Source organism: Miscanthus floridulus, chromosome 8 (genome assembly GCF_019320115.1).
Source record: "Miscanthus floridulus cultivar M001 chromosome 8, ASM1932011v1, whole genome shotgun sequence".
NCBI lineage: Eukaryota > Viridiplantae > Streptophyta > Magnoliopsida > Poales > Poaceae > Miscanthus > Miscanthus floridulus.
The window spans coordinates 12,631,179-12,649,525 of record NC_089587.1 but is presented as its reverse complement, the minus strand read 5'-3'; the positions used below and the strand labels follow the sequence as shown (position 1 = coordinate 12,649,525).

The 18,347-nt window shown below is 45.0% G+C and overlaps 3 protein-coding genes across 4 annotated transcripts; 2 read left to right on the top strand and 1 right to left on the bottom strand.

Moving 5' to 3' along the window:
- Window positions 1-5: 5 nt before the first annotated feature.
- LOC136475752 (zinc finger CCCH domain-containing protein 13-like) lies at window positions 6-6,018 on the top strand. Of its 2 annotated transcripts, XM_066473341.1 has the most exons (11): window positions 7-305; window positions 1,978-2,115; window positions 2,226-2,259; window positions 2,873-3,008; window positions 3,095-3,145; window positions 3,849-3,946; window positions 4,037-4,108; window positions 4,243-4,430; window positions 4,862-5,052; window positions 5,390-5,587; window positions 5,767-6,018. In XM_066473341.1, the coding sequence occupies exons 1-11, from the start codon at window positions 83-85 to the stop codon at window positions 5,800-5,802; spliced, it is 1,365 nt and encodes a 454-aa protein (XP_066329438.1). In that variant the 5' UTR covers window positions 7-82; the 3' UTR covers window positions 5,803-6,018. The 2 variants fall into 2 exon arrangements, with proteins under 2 accessions (XP_066329439.1, XP_066329438.1); XM_066473342.1 differs by lacking the exon at window positions 5,390-5,587 and having other exon boundaries at window positions 6-305.
- Window positions 6,019-7,296: 1,278 nt separating this feature from the next.
- LOC136468572 (probable leucine-rich repeat receptor-like protein kinase At1g35710) lies at window positions 7,297-9,162 on the top strand. The gene is made up of 3 exons (XM_066467095.1): window positions 7,297-7,316; window positions 7,598-9,050; window positions 9,145-9,162. Exons 1-3 carry the CDS (start codon window positions 7,297-7,299, stop codon window positions 9,160-9,162), a joined length of 1,491 nt encoding a protein of 496 aa, XP_066323192.1.
- Window positions 9,163-12,452: 3,290 nt separating this feature from the next.
- LOC136475745 (peroxidase 39-like) lies at window positions 12,453-16,169 on the bottom strand. The gene is made up of 4 exons (XM_066473335.1): window positions 15,788-16,169; window positions 15,487-15,678; window positions 15,226-15,388; window positions 12,453-12,994 (listed from the first exon to the last, which is right to left on the bottom strand). The coding sequence occupies exons 1-4, from the start codon at window positions 16,055-16,057 to the stop codon at window positions 12,555-12,557; spliced, it is 1,065 nt and encodes a 354-aa protein (XP_066329432.1). The 5' UTR covers window positions 16,058-16,169; the 3' UTR covers window positions 12,453-12,554.
- Between the last annotated feature and the right edge of the window lie 2,178 nt (window positions 16,170-18,347).

Below are 18,347 nucleotides of genomic sequence, written 5' to 3'. Positions count from 1 at the left end.
TCCTCTTACCCTTCCTCGGCCCCTCCACTGATCCACTCGCCTAGGGCTTTGCTCCTCCTCCCCTCGAAACCCTACTCACGCCATGCGCGATCGATCGGTTGAGCGCGAATTTCCGGGCCGCGAGCGCGGGGATCGGCCGCCGCCCGGGATGCTGGGCCCGCCGCGCCGCGGGCCGGCGTACAAGACGAAGCTGTGCGCGCTGTGGCAGCGCGGCGGCTGTTCCCGCGACACCTGCAGCTTCGCGCACGGGCACGCCGAGCTCCGCCGGTTCCCCGGTTCCCGCACCTCGTTCCCGCCCCGCGCCGGTATACACAGCCTTTTCTCGTGCCCCCATTACCCTCTCGCACGTTTTTTTTTTCTACTAGTTGAATGTTTAACCTCTTATGAGATCGGGATCCCCTGGTGGTGTAGCGTTCGTGGTAAATCGGGTGGTTTGGTTGTATGAAATTTTCTTGCAAATTCTGTTCCTCGTATTGTTTTATTGGTAGGTTTAGTTGTAGATGTCACGAATTCTGCACCCTGCCGTGGATGGTTGCCCATGTAATCCATGTGATCTATCTGTTTGGGAAGAACAATGGTATGGGCCCATTCGATTTATTAGATGGAGAAGAAATGTCATGGTGGATGGTACGATACATTGCTGTGCCATGCAACAAAAAAGGAAAAGTGATACATGCCAAGTCGCTGATATGAATATCTATATCTATTATTTCAGAAGGGATGAATTAGGTTAATTTAGCCAGGATAGTGACTGGCCAAAGAATGAATACATGTACTTGAATCATTTATGGATGACCATCTTTGGAGCTTTAAGGGGTTACATGGACATGGCCCACATGGGTCTGGGTATCAGTGTCTGATTTAGGTGCAGGTGTCTGAATTAGCAGATTTTTTTGGGACACGCCAAATTGCACCTGGAATCCAACATGGTGTCATAATGACACTGGTGCTGGGTGTCTCATTTGGCAAAAAAAAAGGGTGGGGGGAGAAACAGGTTTCCGGGTAACAAATTTACCTCTGGACATTGTGGTTCAAGTGGAACTTTATTTTTGCTCCATGATTTTGTAGTACCATGTTCTCTATGTTTTGTATCAAGTGCTTGTGTGTTTTATTAAATTTGTGCTTGAATTCAACCTCAGTTGCTGCAGATAGAAAATAATTCTAACAAGTGGAAGCTTGTTGCAGTCTGCAGAATTAGGCGGCATTCTTACTGGTTGCCTTTTGATTTAACTACCATTCAAATTAGCAGACTCCTGAGCAGATTATTAGATTCAACTGCTGCCAGAGGATAAGATGACCTTTATATAGATTCTTCAGTTGGCATTTCAACAATTTATTGTGACTGTAATGCTTGTCCCTATATCAAGAAGGTTGGCATATCAGTATCTTGGATGATGACTCCACTGAATGATGTCTATAATACATTTGATGTGCCATGGTCATGTGCTTAGCAGCTTTAATGGTTAATTGAGCCACATACCCTTGAATGTTGTGCATCAGTTAGTTCATTGGGAAGTGTTATTCTCACTGGTAATTGCAAGTTATTGTTATTCTTGCAAGTCGCCGCGGAAGATATCTGGACAAATGATAGTAGATTTATATTGTGATGATATTGGGATTATAGAAGACCTCAACTTGTCATGCGTAATTGTTATGTGATGTTGTTCATGGTGCTTCATCAATTTGATTTCCAACAATCAACATTATGAGTTTGGTATCATCTTAATGGTACGTCAGTGGTTTCATACCATACTTTGGTATTTACCCATGGCGTTAATTTTCAGCCCTACTTTATTGTGGCTAGTGGTATTATCCTGGAGACCCTTCTACTTATTGTGCATTGAATTATCTTGTAGCTCAAAGGCTGTGGTAAGGTTACAGGCTTATGGGTGACCTATCTCCATAAGTTCATATTGATACATTTTTCGTTCAGCTTCATATATCCTTGTATAAATTTTTCTCTATCCTGGCTTCTAGGGAGAAGAGATTATAGAGGTGGTGACTTCAGAGATAGGTTTGATAGGAGGCGCTCGCCTCATAGGAGGCATTCCCCTGACAGAGATTCCAGGGGCCATCGTTCCCTTCATGACCGAAGACCAAATTCCCAAGAAAGGGGTAATTACGGCCTTCTTATTTTAAATCCAGACCTGTCACTTTTATTAGATTCCTATTGAATTCCATGTCCGATGGCGTATAAGTTATTAAAACTGAAATTTTACTTGCAGAATCTAGCTATTCACGGTCTCCCAGTAGGAAGAGGTATGCAATTCATTTAATATATGATAAGTCATTCATTTGTAAATATATGCTTTTACACATGTAACACATCTGTGTCTGCTGCTCAAATTATCGATTCTTTATTTATGACTATCTATTATCTCTTTGTTATCTGCCTTGTTTATGTGATGCAATTTCCTCATTTCTGTTAACTATGGATCTGGAGCTCAAATAACTACAAACCTTTATCATTGAATACTATGTTAAAAATAACTAAAAACCTTTATCATTGAATACTATGTTAAAGCATCCTCTCTGAAACCATTATTTTAATATTCTTGCAAACTCACAGTTGTGGCATTTATTCACCATATTATATGTATTCATTGTATTGGCATAAGCATGCTAGATGTGCCCCTAGAGAACGTGCAAGCACATTGTATGCTTTATTTTATGTCAACAATTACTAAAATCTGCTTGTTACAAATATAATTGCTTCTTCTGATAAAATTTTCTGAATAGAATATGTTACCTATGTACCTCTGAAATCTTACTGATGTTTTGGGTTCCTGACCTGCGTTGAATATGTGAAATATGGAACATAAATGTTGATATTGTAGCTTACCTTTCCACTTTATAACCTCCCCTCTCTCAGTGAAAGGAGGCATGAGAAGAAGCCTGATGATGGAGAAACTAACTCATCTAGGAGTTTGAGTGTCTCTGACAATAACGATGATAGAAAAAGGGAGACACTCTTAAGTGGTGATGATAAAGAGGATCACGAAATACAGGTCTGATGCATTATACAATGTATAGCTGCATGTCACCTTTTAGCACACCCTGCCACTGTATAATTAAAAGTAAGATTATTCTGCAGCTGAAACAAATGGATATGGAACTTTTGCGCGATGATAAATCTCACTTGGAGGTTAGTTTTGACAGTCTCTACTTATACTATCGTATATTGCATGCTGGTAAACCATGTCAGTTTTTAGTTGATGTTTCTATGGGTAATTGGTGGTGGTGGTGGTGGTGGTGTGTGTGTGGTCAGATTTAGGTATTTTGTTACTTTTCTTTTTGCACTAGTGTACTGGCTAGAAAATTGATGTATATAGGACTTTGTAATTGCAATTTATAACACTTGCCTATTTTCCGTTGTAAGCTCAACCATTCTGTTCATATTGTGGGACACTGACCATTCATCATCAATCATGCTTTAATGGCTTGATTTGCTCGGTGCTGATTGCAATAACTATTCTCATTGACTGATGAAGAGTATTTGGTGTCCTGATGGTTTAAACTTATATTCAATGTCCATAATGGTTTAAACATTTTGATGGAGCAGTAATTTGTAAAAGTTTCTGTGTGTTCCTTGCTTCGCAATGTCCATAATGGTTTAAACATTTTGATGGAGTACTAGGTTAGAGCATTAGCATAACAGTTCTTCTTAGTGTCTTTATTTACATGCTTTATATGCTGATAATGTTTCTTTTACTTTCTAAATCCTACAAGTTGTCATTGGCCATGTACTCTTTTAATCTGAATCTTCACAATTCAACACCTATCCTTTAAAATAGCTTTATCCTGTGTAAATCCAAACTCGATGGTCATATTAACTATTCCTTCCATAGATAATTTTGGATGAGAAGAATGCTGAAGTGCGCAAGATTTCTAGCAGAGTAAATGATCTTGATCTGCAGCTAAGGAAGGAGAAAGAGGAATGCCACAGGTACTTACACAATAGGGTGCCTCTTTTGTTTAGCTCCATGGTGTCTTCAAGTATATAGTTGTCATGTTTTTTTTTAAATTTCCAATGTAGGATGACCTCAAAAATGAAAAAGTTCATTAAAGCCCATGCTCGCTTTTTGAAAGCACAGGAAGAATTGAAAAGGTACATTGTGCTTTCATCACTTTTCAGCTTAACAATTTGGAAAACATTTTTGTCCTGTCTTGCTGCACCAGTTCATGTCTATATCCACATGATTATGAATTAATGATTATTATTAATTAAATGGAATTGTGCAGGTCACAAGCTCGTTTTGAGAGACTTGGTGATTTGCTTGCTTCAGATATTCTGAAGCGTGGTGCTAATGAAGAAGTTTCCAGTATCAATGTTGATGAAGATCCAAATGGTCCTTATGAAAGGAGCCCCAATGCTGCTACAGCTAAGAAGAGATCAATACCATACTCAACAAGTGAAGAAGCGAAAGCTGGTGGGTATAGCTTAGTCTCTGTCTCTGAAGAGTGTACAGTGATGATGTTGTCTTAAGGTTGACATTAGTATGATGCGAATGAATCTTCTTAAATAGCATCCGTTTCTCCTTCGGTTGTTGTCAATGTATTTATTTCTTGGAGTCTAAGCTAATCCTTCCTCTGTTGAACTTCAAACATTGGAGCTGATATGATTAGTTGGCTACCCTTTTATAGAAACACTTAATAAAGTGTTCCCTTCATTTGAAAATTTGATATTTTAGAATTTGAGTACTTTCAAAGTATAACATCTGAACTTGTCCAAATGAATCATATTCTTTGACAAGGGAGAGTTTTTTTTTTTCCCATTTACGTCTCAGCAACATTTCTTGCTGTGTTTAAAGATATGTCTTCCTATCAATTATGTACTCACGTCTAATCTTGTCCTTTTCAGTGAAGAAAAGAAGAGAGCGAGACTCTGACACAACTAGGCCAGATAAATATAGGTCAGAAGGTACTATTGCAGAATTTGAAAAACCAAGCAAGGGGACTGAGCCAACAAAATCTTTGTATTTGAAGAAGAAACTGTGGGAAGATGAAAAGGATAAGATAGGCAATTTTGTTCCCTCAGCCAACACTGACAAGGTGCAATATTTCTCATGTGCTAACTCCATTTTATGATATTATCTATATCATGTTCTCATAGCTGGCTGGTATAACATGGACATCATCCTATTTATATGCATATGCTCTTATTTTCATTCTAAGCCACAACATGAACTAGTGAAGTTTAAGGTTGACCCTCATTGCTCTGTTTACTCTTGCTTACCCATTAAAACATCTTAACAAGTGGTAGCAATATATAAAATTGTATAGTCTTCCTTTGTCATCGGTCCTGTTAGCTTCATGACCGTTGACATGATTCGGACTGTGCGTAGTATGAGTTCAAACTTCTATTGAGTAGATATTTTTAAACTTACAGGTCAAAGAATCTCCAGCCAAACATGTTTTGCCCTCCACTGGTATGGCTGCTCATGCTGTGGATGATCTGTTTGAAGCTGTTGAACTGGAGGATAGACATGATCCGATAACCGCATCAATAGAAAATGATGCTGATGACGAAACTAGGTTGCCTGTTATGCCCCCACAACCACCACCAGCGGTTAATACTTACGAGCAGGTGACTAACCTTGCATCCTACGTCCTTCGAAGAATAGATAAAAATGAATTTGCATCCTGTTGAAAATGACAAACCTTGCACGTGCGATCAGACTGACTACACATTCAAAACTAGTTCCTCATTTTCTTTTGTAGATCTGCTAAACAATATGCTCACAATTTGTTTTGTCTGTTTCCTAGTACGAGGCTGATGATGAGGAAGTCGACGTGGACTAAGTAGAATGTCGAGATGGTACTGGAATGATCTATAGCTCTTGCATGTGTAAAGCCCTATGTATTTGATGCTAGAATTTACCTTGCATAAAAAACCTTCATATTGATCCTTTGTGGATGCGGTTTATAAGCAGTCAAGTTTTTTCTTGCTTCCCTGAAGGCAAAACATGCCCTGTTACCTGTACCTAAATATACCCCGTGGTGGCTAGTCTTTTGTCAGTGCCCTGGTTCTTTTGAGTGGTCGTGCTCTGCTGTTCGCGGCACTTGAACACTGATGTTTCGTGGGAGTATATTATTTGAATCGTAGCAGTTGATCTTCGGTTGATGATGTCGGCTAAGTCATGGCATTGGCGCCACATGGGATGACATTGTGCACTCAGTCTTATCACACTTGATGAAACATCATCTATCAGACTGTAACACGTGGCCCTTGCTACCTTTTTTTTGGGTAGTAGATAGTAGAGGACGAAGGTGGTTGTTTACATAATTTTCTTCGGTGGGCTAAGAATTACAGTTAGGTCCCTAAAAGTTACAGAAGGTCTCTGGATGATATGCTGCATCAGCACTTCCATGGTGGATCAGTGGACGACTGCTGACTGATGGTCATCTACCCTTGGACCTCGAGGATCGAACACGCACCACACGTTGTTTCGATACGTATTACATGCCTCGGCTCAGCAGTGGCAGAGGTGCACGCATGTGGCATGACTTTTGTCAATCTCAACTTTACAACTGGTGCACGCAAAAACCACAAACTTAGTCAACTTTTTAGTCGATTTCAAATACGATATTACAACGCTTTATAGGACTTGGGAGTTAATTTGATTTAAATTTAACATGTAGTAGTCCAAGTCCTATTAAATCTATCAGTCAATGCTTACTTGCATATGTCGTGCTATCACAAAATTGCACTTGCCAATTTCTTTCCATAGATGTGAAAAAATAAGTTACAATTTATTTTACTTCTTCCGTCCTGAAATATAATGAATTCTAGAAATTTTAGGACAAATTATTGGGGTAAAAATAAATGATGCAGATAACTCCCTTAATCGTGTGAAAATGGTTGGCAATTAGATACCAATACCAATTGTAGGTATGCATTAAATGTTCTTTTTAAAATTGAGTTGGCGGTGATTTCACTTAAATCTATCTTACTCCCTCTCAAAATAAATCAATTCTTGTAGTGACCCTAAGTCAGACTATCTTAAGTTTGACCAGCTTTATATAAAAAAGATAACAACATGACACCAAATAAGTATATTATGAAAATATATTTCATGATGCATCTAGATACTAATTTGGTGCCATAAATATTGGTGCTCTTTTTTTTTTTAATTTTGATCAAAATTAAGAATGTCTCTAGAAGTTTATTTAATTTGGGAAAGTGGGAGTACAATTTAGGATAAATTTTAAATACTTAAATACCTTATATTTTAGAATGGAGCAAGGTTGACACTTAAGTGAGCGATGATTATGAAGTTGACGTGGAATACCGAGATGGGGGGTTTAGTCTTCCAGTAGTGCACTAATTATGGTATATGCTGCATCAGCACTTCCTTGGTGGATTAGTGGACGACTGCTGACTAATGGTCATCTATCTAAAATTGCCGGTCAAGTGAGGCTGAACGTTCCATCTTTTTCAGAGAAGAGTGAGTTATTTCCTTCTTCTAAAATCTCTTCTTCTATAAGCCTTGTGGCTATTTCCAAATTAAGGTGCAGAGATACATGCAATCCACTGCAACTTATCACCTTCAACCTAAAACAAACCTTGACCATGGAACCACAGCTAATCCTCCAGATCTCATTTTTTTGTGCTAATATGCCCAGCCATTGCCATCAACCCAGAAGCAGATGCACTTCTCCGATGGAAATCCACCCTGGTTGGAGCCAGCTCCCTGTCCTCGTGGTCGCCTGCCAATTCAATCTGCTCTTGGTTCGGCGTCGCCTGCGACGGTGCCGGCCACGTCACTGCGCTCCGCCTTCGCAGTGCAGGGATCAACGGCAAGCTTGATGCCTTCTACTCCACCACGTTCCAGAATCTCACCAGGCTTGACCTCAGCAACAATCACCTTTTTGGTACCATCCCGGCGAACCTGTCCATGTTGCTCACTCTCACCTTTCTTGACTTGAACAGCAACAGTCTCAGTGGTGCCATCCCCTACCAACTCAGTAAGCTCCCTATGATCGCCCATCTTGATCTCGGTAACAACCACTTGTTCAACCCAGAATCTGCCAGGTTTTTACCTATGCCCAGTTTGAAATTCTTATCTTTAAGGAACAATAGTCTTGACGGCACCTTCCCCCAGTTTATCCTCAACTGCACGTGGATGAGATCACTTGATTTATCATCTAATTCCTTCCTGGGACATATACCAGGCTCACTGCCAGAGACGGTCCCGAGATTAAGCTATTTGAATCTGTCATATAATGGATTCTCTGGTGCAATACCACGTTCACTTTCAAGGCTCCGAAAGCTCAGGGAACTAGATCTTGATACAAATAATCTCACTGCTGGAGTCCCAGAAGAGCTGGGGATGATACCTAGATTGCGTATTCTTAGTCTATCAAACAACTTGCTTGGTGGATCGATCCCAGCATCACTCGGGAAACTTCAAATGCTAGAGTCGCTTGAAATATTTAATGCTGGTTTGTTTTCAACTCTTCCAGCCGAGTTGGGGAACCTTACCAGCCTCAATTACATGTACTTATCACAGAATCAGTTGCATGGAACTTTACCGTCTTTTGCCAAGTTGCAAAGCATAAAATACTTCAGTTTAAACAGGAATAATCTCGGTGGGGTCATTCCGCCAGAGTTATTTACAAACTGCACGGAGCTCTTCATCCTCGACTTGTCTGATAACTCGTTCCATGGAATCATCCCAGCGGAGTTGGGGAACCTTACCGGCCTCGTTTTGATGGACTTATCAGAGAACCAGTTGCATGGATGTTTACCAACGTCTTTTGCCAAGATGCAAGGAATAGAAGCCTTCTATTTAAACGGAAATAATCTCAGCGGGGCCATTCCGCCGGAGTTATTTACAAACTGCACGGAGCTACTCGTGCTTGACTTGTCTGACAACTTGTTCAACGGAAGCATCCCAACGCAGATCGCGAACTCCATGAACCTTCAGATTCTCTCCCTCTTTGGCAACAGTTTTGTTGGCTCAATCCCAAAAGAGTTGGAAAACCTGGCAAACTTAGAATATCTGGACTTGAGAATCACTTTACTGGAACGATACCACTGCAAATCGGTAACTTCTCATTTTTGGTGGTATCCATTGACATCAGCACCAATCATCTTGAGGGCGAGCTTCCTGCATCTATATCAATTCTCCCAAATCTCAGATATCTCATTTTGTCTGACAATAAGCTCACAAGTAGCATTTCTAATCTCAATGGCATGGAGTTGCCCACTTTATGTCGACTCATAAATAGTAGTTTGCAAATCTTGGATCTGTCCAACAACCAACTACTTGGAGAGCTCCCAGGTTGCATTTGGAACTATCCTTACCTACGATTCTTGGATTTGTCTAGCAATAATTTGTTTGGAGAAGTGCCAACCAAGATAAACTCTATGTCTTCACTAATGTCACTGCACCTATCCAACAACAACTTCACGGGAAGCCTTCTGAGACCCAGCTCAGGGCCGAATTGCGGTTGGGCTGGGTACTGTAGCTATAACGCTGAATTGGGCCGGGCTGAATTCGGGTTATTGTAGCGATGAGTACTGTAGCTGCAGAAAACACTGTGCAGCCAGAAGTTTAGTGCCATATCGTGAATTCTGAGTTCGTCGAACCAGCTTAAATAGTCAGGCTAAGGACGCGTAGTAACCTTCGGTTAACCGTTTTGCGTGAAGCGAGGACGAAAACGCGAGCGGGTTGCTACGTAGGTGGGGCCCACCCCTCGGTAGAGTGGGGCCTGTGCCGTGTGCTGGGTCTGGGTGTTACAAATGGTATTAAGAGCCAACTCTCGCGGTTTCATGGACGTATGGCTCGGGAGCTTAGACAGGCTGCGCATGGCTCCGCAAGAGCATGACACTTGGGCCGGGGAGCTGGGAATGAACATTTGTCCCGTATGGGTAAGCTGGTTCGATAGCTCGACGAGGACGTCGAACCATTGAGAGTGCGTGGATGTGAGACCCAGCTCATGGGCCGAATTGCGGTGGGCCGGGCTATTGTAGCTATAATGCTTAATTGGGCTAGGCTGAATCCGGTACTGCAGCGACGAGTACTGTAGCTGCAGAAAATACTGTGTAGCCAGAAGTTTAGTACCCTATCGTGAATTCTAAGTTCGTCAAACCAGCTTAAATAGCCAGGTCAAGGACGCGTAGTAATCTTTGGTTAACCGTTTTGTGCGAAACGATAACGAAAGCGCAAGCGGGTTGCTACGTAGGTGGGGCCCACCCCTCGGTAGAGTGGGTCTGTGCCGTGTGCTGTGTCTAGGGTGTTACAAATGGTATTCAGAGCCAACTCTCGCGGTTTCATGGACGTATGGCTCGAGAGCTTGGACATGTTGCGCATGACTCTGCAAGAGCATGGCACTTTGGCCGGAGAGCTAGGAATACAGACGTAGCCAAGAGAGTCGGTCCTGAATATTTGTCCTACTAGGTAGCTTGGTTTAGTATTCGAACCATACTGAGCTGAGCTAGCTTAAAAGCCTTGTCCTACTAGGTAGCTTGGTTTAGTATTCGAACCATACTGAAAGTTGGAGGAGAGCTAAGCCAGCTTAAAAGCCTGGAACTAGGAGATTGTTAACTCCGGATCGTTTCTTTTGTGCGAAGCGAGGATGAAAGTGCAAGAGAGTTAATTAGCAGGTGTGGTTCATTTAACGTGTAAAGTGGACCTTAACCGTTTTCCAGGTCGGTGCGTTACACCTTCCAGAAGTGTTGAAGAACTTGAAAAGCATAGCTATTCTGGATCTTGGAAACAACAAGTTTTATGGAATGATCCCTCCATGGATACATGAGAGCAATCCTTTGTTGAGGATTCTCCGGCTGAGATCAAATTTATTCTATGGAAGTATTCCCTGGCAACTTTCACAGCTCTCCTATCTCCATCTGCTTGATCTAGCTCAAAACAATTTTACAGGTTCAATACCAAAAACACTGGCCAACTTATATTCAATGTGGAAGCAATCCATCATGCAGCAAGAAATCATCGACATTGGGCACGTTGACATAGTTTGGAAAGGACGAGATTATATGTTTCAGTCATCAGCTGACTTTATGGCAGCTATTGATTTGTCTTGCAATTCCCTCTCTGGTGGAATTCCTTCAGAGTTGACAAAATTAAAGGGTCTCCGTATGCTGAATCTGTCAAGAAATTATCTAGCTGGTGGTATCCCGGAACAGATTGGCGATCTATCACTTTTAGAATCACTTGACCTCTCTTGGAACAAACTTTCAGGCCCTATTCCTTTAAGCATGTCATCCTTGTCGTGTCTCACTTCACTAAATCTCTCGAGCAACAATCTGTCAGGAGAGATACCTATTGGAGATCAACTCAGAACGCTTGATAATTCCTCTTACAGCAATAATCCAGGACTTTGTGGTTTTCCCCTAAGCATTGCTTGTGAAAACCATACCTTGGATGGGGTAAATGAACTCCACCAAGATCTTGATATCATATGGCTATACTAAATAATTGCTGGTGTTGTCTTTGGGTTCTGGCTGTGGTTTGGAGCATTATTCCTCTGCAAGTCCAGGAGGTTTTCTTTCTTCAATGCCATTGATGCCATGCAAAATAAAGTTATGTAGAAGATGAAGCACACCTGAGAACAGAGTACTTTGGTTTCTGTTTAGCCACCTGTGCGTGTCTCAAGAGTTCTATTATAGTCGCATGATCTGCAGTTCGCCTCAGGTGCGCTGAGGGCATAAAAGGTGGCTTTGCTAGCTCATAACTGTATGTCTGTATCAGCAACACTTGTTTATTCTCTGGATTCTATCAGTCATGTATGCATATAACCCCTGATTCATGTGTGTTCATGCAACCTGAGTAGATAATCCTGATTCTTCGGTAGGTTAATAGCCTGAATGTTTGCCACCATCAAAATTGTGTTAGGCGGCCAATTGAATTGCCCAAAGCGAGAACTGCTAAAAAGCACACAGCTTGCAGTTGCAGGTTGCTTTGAACGAGCGTTTGCAGTAATATCGCATAAATCGGGGCTCCTGCTTGCCTGAGTTTCTATGGAGCCGCTGCCCGCTAGACAGGGAGAGGGGCCGGTCCTCGCCGTTGAGGGGTGCGCCAGAGAGGGAGGGAGAGGGACGTCGGATCCGGGCGGTGCGCCAAATAGGAGGCCGGGACGGAAAGCAAGGCGCCAGGGAAGAAGCCCCCGTGCCGTTGCCTTCCAGTGCCGGCGCGCACGAGATAGGCGGGGAGGATGCTGGCCTGTGGGTGGGATGGGTCGGGCAGGAGGCGGAGACGCTGGATCCCGCCGGGGCGGGCGAGCGGGTAGTGCTCGACCGGCAGCGGCGCGGTTGGCAGGGCAGGCCAGGGCCCAGGGGGAGAAACAGGGGCAACTGCTTAGAATTTGTTATGTATAATAACTCAGTATATAAGGTAGTACGTATACAAAACCATCAAACGTCTCAAGATATATACTCTAACAATAAGTGAAGCGTAACAAAATTTTGAACATAATAATCGTACTGAGTGTAAATCACCCAAATGTAAGAGCAAAATCACAGTATTCTTCACTAGCAGTAATGATCACGAGGGAGAATGGAAAAACGAAAAGAAAAAAAAAATGCAAGTAACTTAGCCGCCGTTCACGACGGCGCAGTTCCTCCTGATCTCCCCCTCGGCTCCGGTCTTGACCTGCACCGTCGCCAGCCTTGCCATGGACCGCGCGAACACCTGGAAGTAGACCTCCTCGGCGCCGCCCACGACGCCCTCGACGTCGGCGCGCGCCGCCGCGTCGGTGAGCAGCGCGGCGTCGGAGCGGAGCAGGCCCCTGTGCTTGAGCAGCGCGCGGTAGTAGCCCAGGTCGAACGTCAGGTGGCTGCCCGGGTCCATCTCCACCACGGCGTCCTCGGCGTACCCGCCGCTCGCCGCCCGGCACTTGCGCCTCCGGAGGTTGGCGGCGTAGGTCGCGTCCAGGGACGGGTCCGTCGTGTCGTTGCCGCCGCCGGCGCCCGGATAGCCGTATAGGCGGACGGCGAACGACGAGCAGTGCGCGATGCCGATCGTGTGCGCGCCTGCTCGATCCGTTGCATTCCACATGTGTCACAAACATAGAGGGCAATGGCGTACAAAGAGTACTAGAACAGCCTGAACTGCATGAAAGATTTAGGGGCTCTCGCGTTTCTACTCTGGTTTTATATCGAAATTGTGATTTTGTCCCTGTTATTTTTGACTTTGTGAATTTACCCCTATGATTTCAAAACGAAGCACCAGTTTACCCCTGCTCCGTCATCCACCCCTAACGGTGTTAAACTTTGTACAAAAGGACATGAATGCCCATGCGATTTTGCCCCTGTTTGTTATGCCTAATTGTGATTTTACCCTGATTTGGAATTAGACTTTTTTTTCCCTGTGTGCACATAGCATTTTCCCTGCGGCTTAGAGTTTGACGCGTGTGGCCAGTCAGAGGTCAGAGCTGACCAGCACTGTGCGTGTGCACCGATCTATAGACCTATCCTCTTTTTCCCTTTGGTCTACGAAGACCGGGTCTACAGAGAGAGAAAGAGAGAGGGGGTGGGTCTCTGTACCAATGATAGGCGGGACCCGTAAGGTGAGGTGTCGCCCGTCCATTGGCCAAGGCGACGTGGCCTGGGGCGAACGGCCTCGGTCCGTCCTCATCCCCCTGTTGGCTCGGTCGCGGGAGAGGCAGAGAGAAAGTGTGAGAGAGAGAGGGAGAGAGGAGGGAGCAAGGCAGAGAGCGAGCGAGCGGAGCAGCTGTGCGCCGGCGTCGGTCCGGTGGGGTGGAGCAGAGAGGGAGAGAGGGTAGAGTAGAGGAAGAGCGCAACGACAGCGGCGGCTTCGACGAGGGCGGAGAAGGAGAGCGAGCAAGCACAACAGTGGCGAGAGGCAGAGGTGAGAGAGGGAGCTGCGCGCCTGCGCAGCCGGCCATGCCGCGACGCCCGCCTAGCGGCACCCGTCGCGCCGCGAGCTCGCATGGTCGCAGCGCCCGCTCAGCTGCGCCTCCGTCGCGGCCGCCGCACCCACCGCAGCGCCCGCCTTGCCGCGAGCCCGCTGGCCGTGCCTCCCCCGTCGACGTCGCGCGCCCTGCCCAATAGCACCGGTGGATACGGTGCGGATGGGATAATTGTGATAAGGGCATTTCAGCCATTTCGCATATGATTTTATGTGTGTGTTTTTTTAAAATCGTTTAATCAGCCTCTAAATAATGGACATCCAAACCAGGGGCAAACTGCTCCTTCGTTTCAAAATAACAGGGGTAAAATCATAAAGTTGAAAAAATAAGGGTAAAATCACAATTGAACTTCTGGACAGGGGCAAAAACACCGTTTTCCCAAAGATTTAAGCACTTGTCTCTGCATTTTTTTTTGAGGAAAAGTCTGCATTTTTGCAGATGGTTTTCAGGTTGCTGATGAACAGTTTTTTTTTTTTTTGAGGAAAATGAACAGTTTGATTTCTGGGAGCAAAAAAAACATTGAAAATCGACAAGTTAATTTAGTGACCTATGTATATATGAACTATGCAGTATGCACACACACATTGGTGGATGGCGCTGCACTGTTTTCTTTATTTAAAAAAAAACTGAATTCAAGAACAGCTGAATTTCATTTCAGAGGAATCAGGAACGGTCAGTGTTCAACTATTATGAAATATATAGTGAAAGGAGCATCTGATGCGGACATATCGAGAGGACAGGAAGCTGGCAGCGATGAGTGGATCGGAGCTGAAAGTAAATTTGGATCATTTCTCTCAAGGAATCTGGCGATCCGGTTTAAGAGTGGCAGCGAAAGCAACCATTATTTGTGCTGCTTTTGCATGTAGTACTGCTGTTGCTGTTGCCCAATCAACATGCAAGGAATGGGCAATCAGAACCAAGCTATCTCAGCCCAGTGCCCGGCCTACGCCTCTCTCAAGTCTCAACCATACCGGGCGGCATTTTTTGTTTAAAATCTCCCTCCTATCGAACTTTTGTGAAATTCACGTTTGATCTAGTTGCAGGAATAATCCCTAATCTTTTTTTACTGATATGTACTTAGGCCTTGTTTGGATGTGCATGTATTCATATTAATTCACGTGTGTTGAAATGGATTAGAGTGGAATTGAACTAAATTCTATTTTATTCCACTCCAACACATGTGGATTGAGGTGGATACACATGTATCAAACAAGGCCTTAAGCATGTTTTATTACGAGTATAAAATACATACATGATCCACGTCTAGTGACAAATATTTGGTTTATTACTGCCATGTGGAGGAGAGTAGTCGTCATGTAGAGGTGGGTATACCTGAGAGCCAGACGAGGTCACGGACGCCGAGGCCTTTGCTGGCGAACAGGTTGGCCAGCTCCGGGAAGGTCATGGTGTGCTTGGGGATGTCGTTGAGCGCCTCCTGCATGGTGGACACCGTGCCGTCCCTCCTCCCCGTCGGCACGCGCCACGACGGCCCACCCTGCCAACAAGTCCGATCGATCGAGCACTCAGTTGTCAGCTCATGCATGGTCGATGGTCCATCATCCAGGAACCAGAGAAGTACAGCCGCTCACGCACAATGGCGACGACCGCGTCCCGGGCAGCGAGCGCGAGGACGTCGGCGCAGGAGACGACGCCGGGGCAGGCCTCCTCGACGAGGGTCTTGACGCGGTCGACGAAGTCGAAGCCGCGCAGCGTCAGGTTCGGCGGCGCGTCCTTCTCGGCCACGCTGCCGGCGGTGGAGTTGAGCAGGACGGAGGCGTCGCAGCCCTGGCGAGACAGTGGAACACACGCATGCACACCCACACGGTCAGTGCGCGCACTGGCAGTCTGGCACTGGCACGCCGTGCAATGGACGCACACGCACGCAGTCACGTACCCTGACGAAGCAGTCGTGGAAGTGCAGGCGGAGCAGCGCGGCGGCGACGGTGGGCACGCGGCGGACGTGCTGGCGGACGAAGTCGCCCACCATCCGCTCCACGCCGGGGCAGCTCTCGGCGTAGAACCCCATCCTCAGCTGCCCGCTCGCGCCGGTCGCGCTGCTGGCCAGGACGACGACGACCATGGCCACTCCAAGAACCACCGGCGCCGGCACGGCCATCCTGCTGCTGCTGCTGCTGCTGTGCCGCCTCCTGGTGCTCGCCGCCATTGCCGCCTACCTAGCCGACACAAGGTTCACTCACTCACTTGGCCTACTGGTCTGTGACTCTCTGTACACTATCAGGCAGCTAGCCGTGTGTGGCGCAGAGTACAGCAAGTCTACACAAGTCTCTGAACTGGGAGGGTCTATAAATACATGGAATGTTTCTTTTGTTTTGTGCTGGTCCAGACTCCAGAGCTTACTTAACAGTTATCACTATGACATACTCCATGTCTCCATGCAGAGTTAAGCACTGAGTTATTCAGATTAAAAAAAGACAGGTTGCCAGTTTGCCACACTAGTGCACTATCAGCTGCACATACACGGCAATGATAAATATTCGATAGGATTTCTTGCAGAAGCAGTAGAGGCCGGTCTAAGAGAATCAAGCTATGGTAGAGGTCGCAAGCTGCATCCCGGTTAAGTTTCGTAGCGCTTTCATATGGTCTACTCGCGCTCTCCCAGCCAGCACGTGTGCGTGTGTGCCCACTGCCCATCAGGAATGTGATTCTGAAGCCGGGAATGAGCGTGTGGCCCCACATGCAGCGGCACATCGAGCAAGCCAAGACCGTGTGGTCTCTTTTCCAATCCTCATCATGGCTGCGGTTGCGGTGGAGGCATCGACCATCGACGTTTGTGGATGGAAGAAACATCGAGCAAGAAAAGAACAGGATCCTTTCCTGCAATGGCCTCAAAGGCCCTATGGCCTTCTTTTGCCCAGCTTTCAGTTGCTCATCATCATCTCTTTCAGATCATCTTACTTCTTTACTACATTGCTTCCATGCTGCGTCACCGACAACCCGCTAATCAGCCACTCTGCTGTTTGTATTAATTGTGTTCTTCGCCACACAATGACACAATTCTGTTCAACATTTGGATAAAATCGTTGGGTTAATTAGCAAAGCAAAGAACCAGTTTTTTACAGCAAGTTAGAGGGAATCATCATTTGATCGTGTACGCGTTTGATTATATTCCTCTGCATTGCGTTAAGCATCGCAATTTGCAAAAAGTTTTCTGGCGCTGCAGATCATCACTCCTTTGTGGGTCTTGTGGCATAAGATAAGATTGATCGGTCAGCAGCTTTGTAGTAGAGAGAAGAGGAGAGGAGAAAGAGTGAGCCGATCAAAAAGCAAAGATTTCCTTCAAGTATCCTTTCAGTTTTGAGGGCCACACCGTATGTAGCTCTTTTTTACCGAGGGAAGCAGCTCCTCCCAGAATGACTTGCTGGGTGGAGAAGAAGAGTGTGACAAAGCTGTAGGTTCGTTCCATGCAATGTGATGTCAGATCATATGCTTAGATTTCTCGAATAAAACTTTTCTAAGACTGGCAAGCATGTGCGTGAATGCATCAACTATTGTTAGTAACCAGTGCATGTGTCTGTAGCCGCTGTGTGCATTCTGATGAGCCAGCCAATGGAATTCTTTTTTTTTTTTTGAACCGCAGCCAATGGAATTCTGCAATGACGTGTCCTCCAGCTTTCAGCAAACCTTACATACGGTGTGTCGGTGTCGAACGATTTCCAGAATCGTTCTGCAGTTTTTTTTTTGGTGAGATAAAAAAAACTTAATTGTCTATGTGATCAATGTGACCACTAGTCCAACACGAACCTCGAAATTGAGAGCTGCTAACATTCAGTGAAAACAGAACCTGAAGTGTACATCCAGTAAGAAATTCAGCTGGAGACAGCCAGAGAACCTGCAGGTTCGATTCGACGAACACCAGCCAAACAAAGCTCAAAAGCCAGCAAATTTAATCTTTAGACAGTATTACTGACGTAAACAAAAATAAGAAGAAATGCAAACCAGAGCTTGCGCATCCAATTTAGTGCCCTTTGATCAAAGGCTCTTCAATAGTGATCAGTAGAGTACAAGTAGAGTACAAATTAAGGACATGAATCACTGGTTTTTTCTTTTCTCGACACAATGTGATATTTAAAAAATCAAACCGAGCTTGCCCAATCAGCAAGCAAATGTTTATAGGCCAAGAACAACCATCCGTGATCCATCAGTTTTGGTCGTAAGACTGTATTTAATCAACAAGGAGTGTTCAATATCAACTATGCTTCTAGCGGTTATGCTTATGCAGTATTTGACACATTACGGCAACCCTGTCTTGCAGCTACCCATGAGCTTCCTGCCTTCCTGGTTATGCCGTCTGCTTTGCTGGAGTCCCACACAAGCTTCCCCTCGAAACCGACAACCTCCTTCACAAGTCTCGTTGGGTAACACTGGTTTAAATCAGTGGAGCAAATTAAACATTCTTTTGTTTTATTAAGGTGGAGCAATCTTTTCCTCGTTTT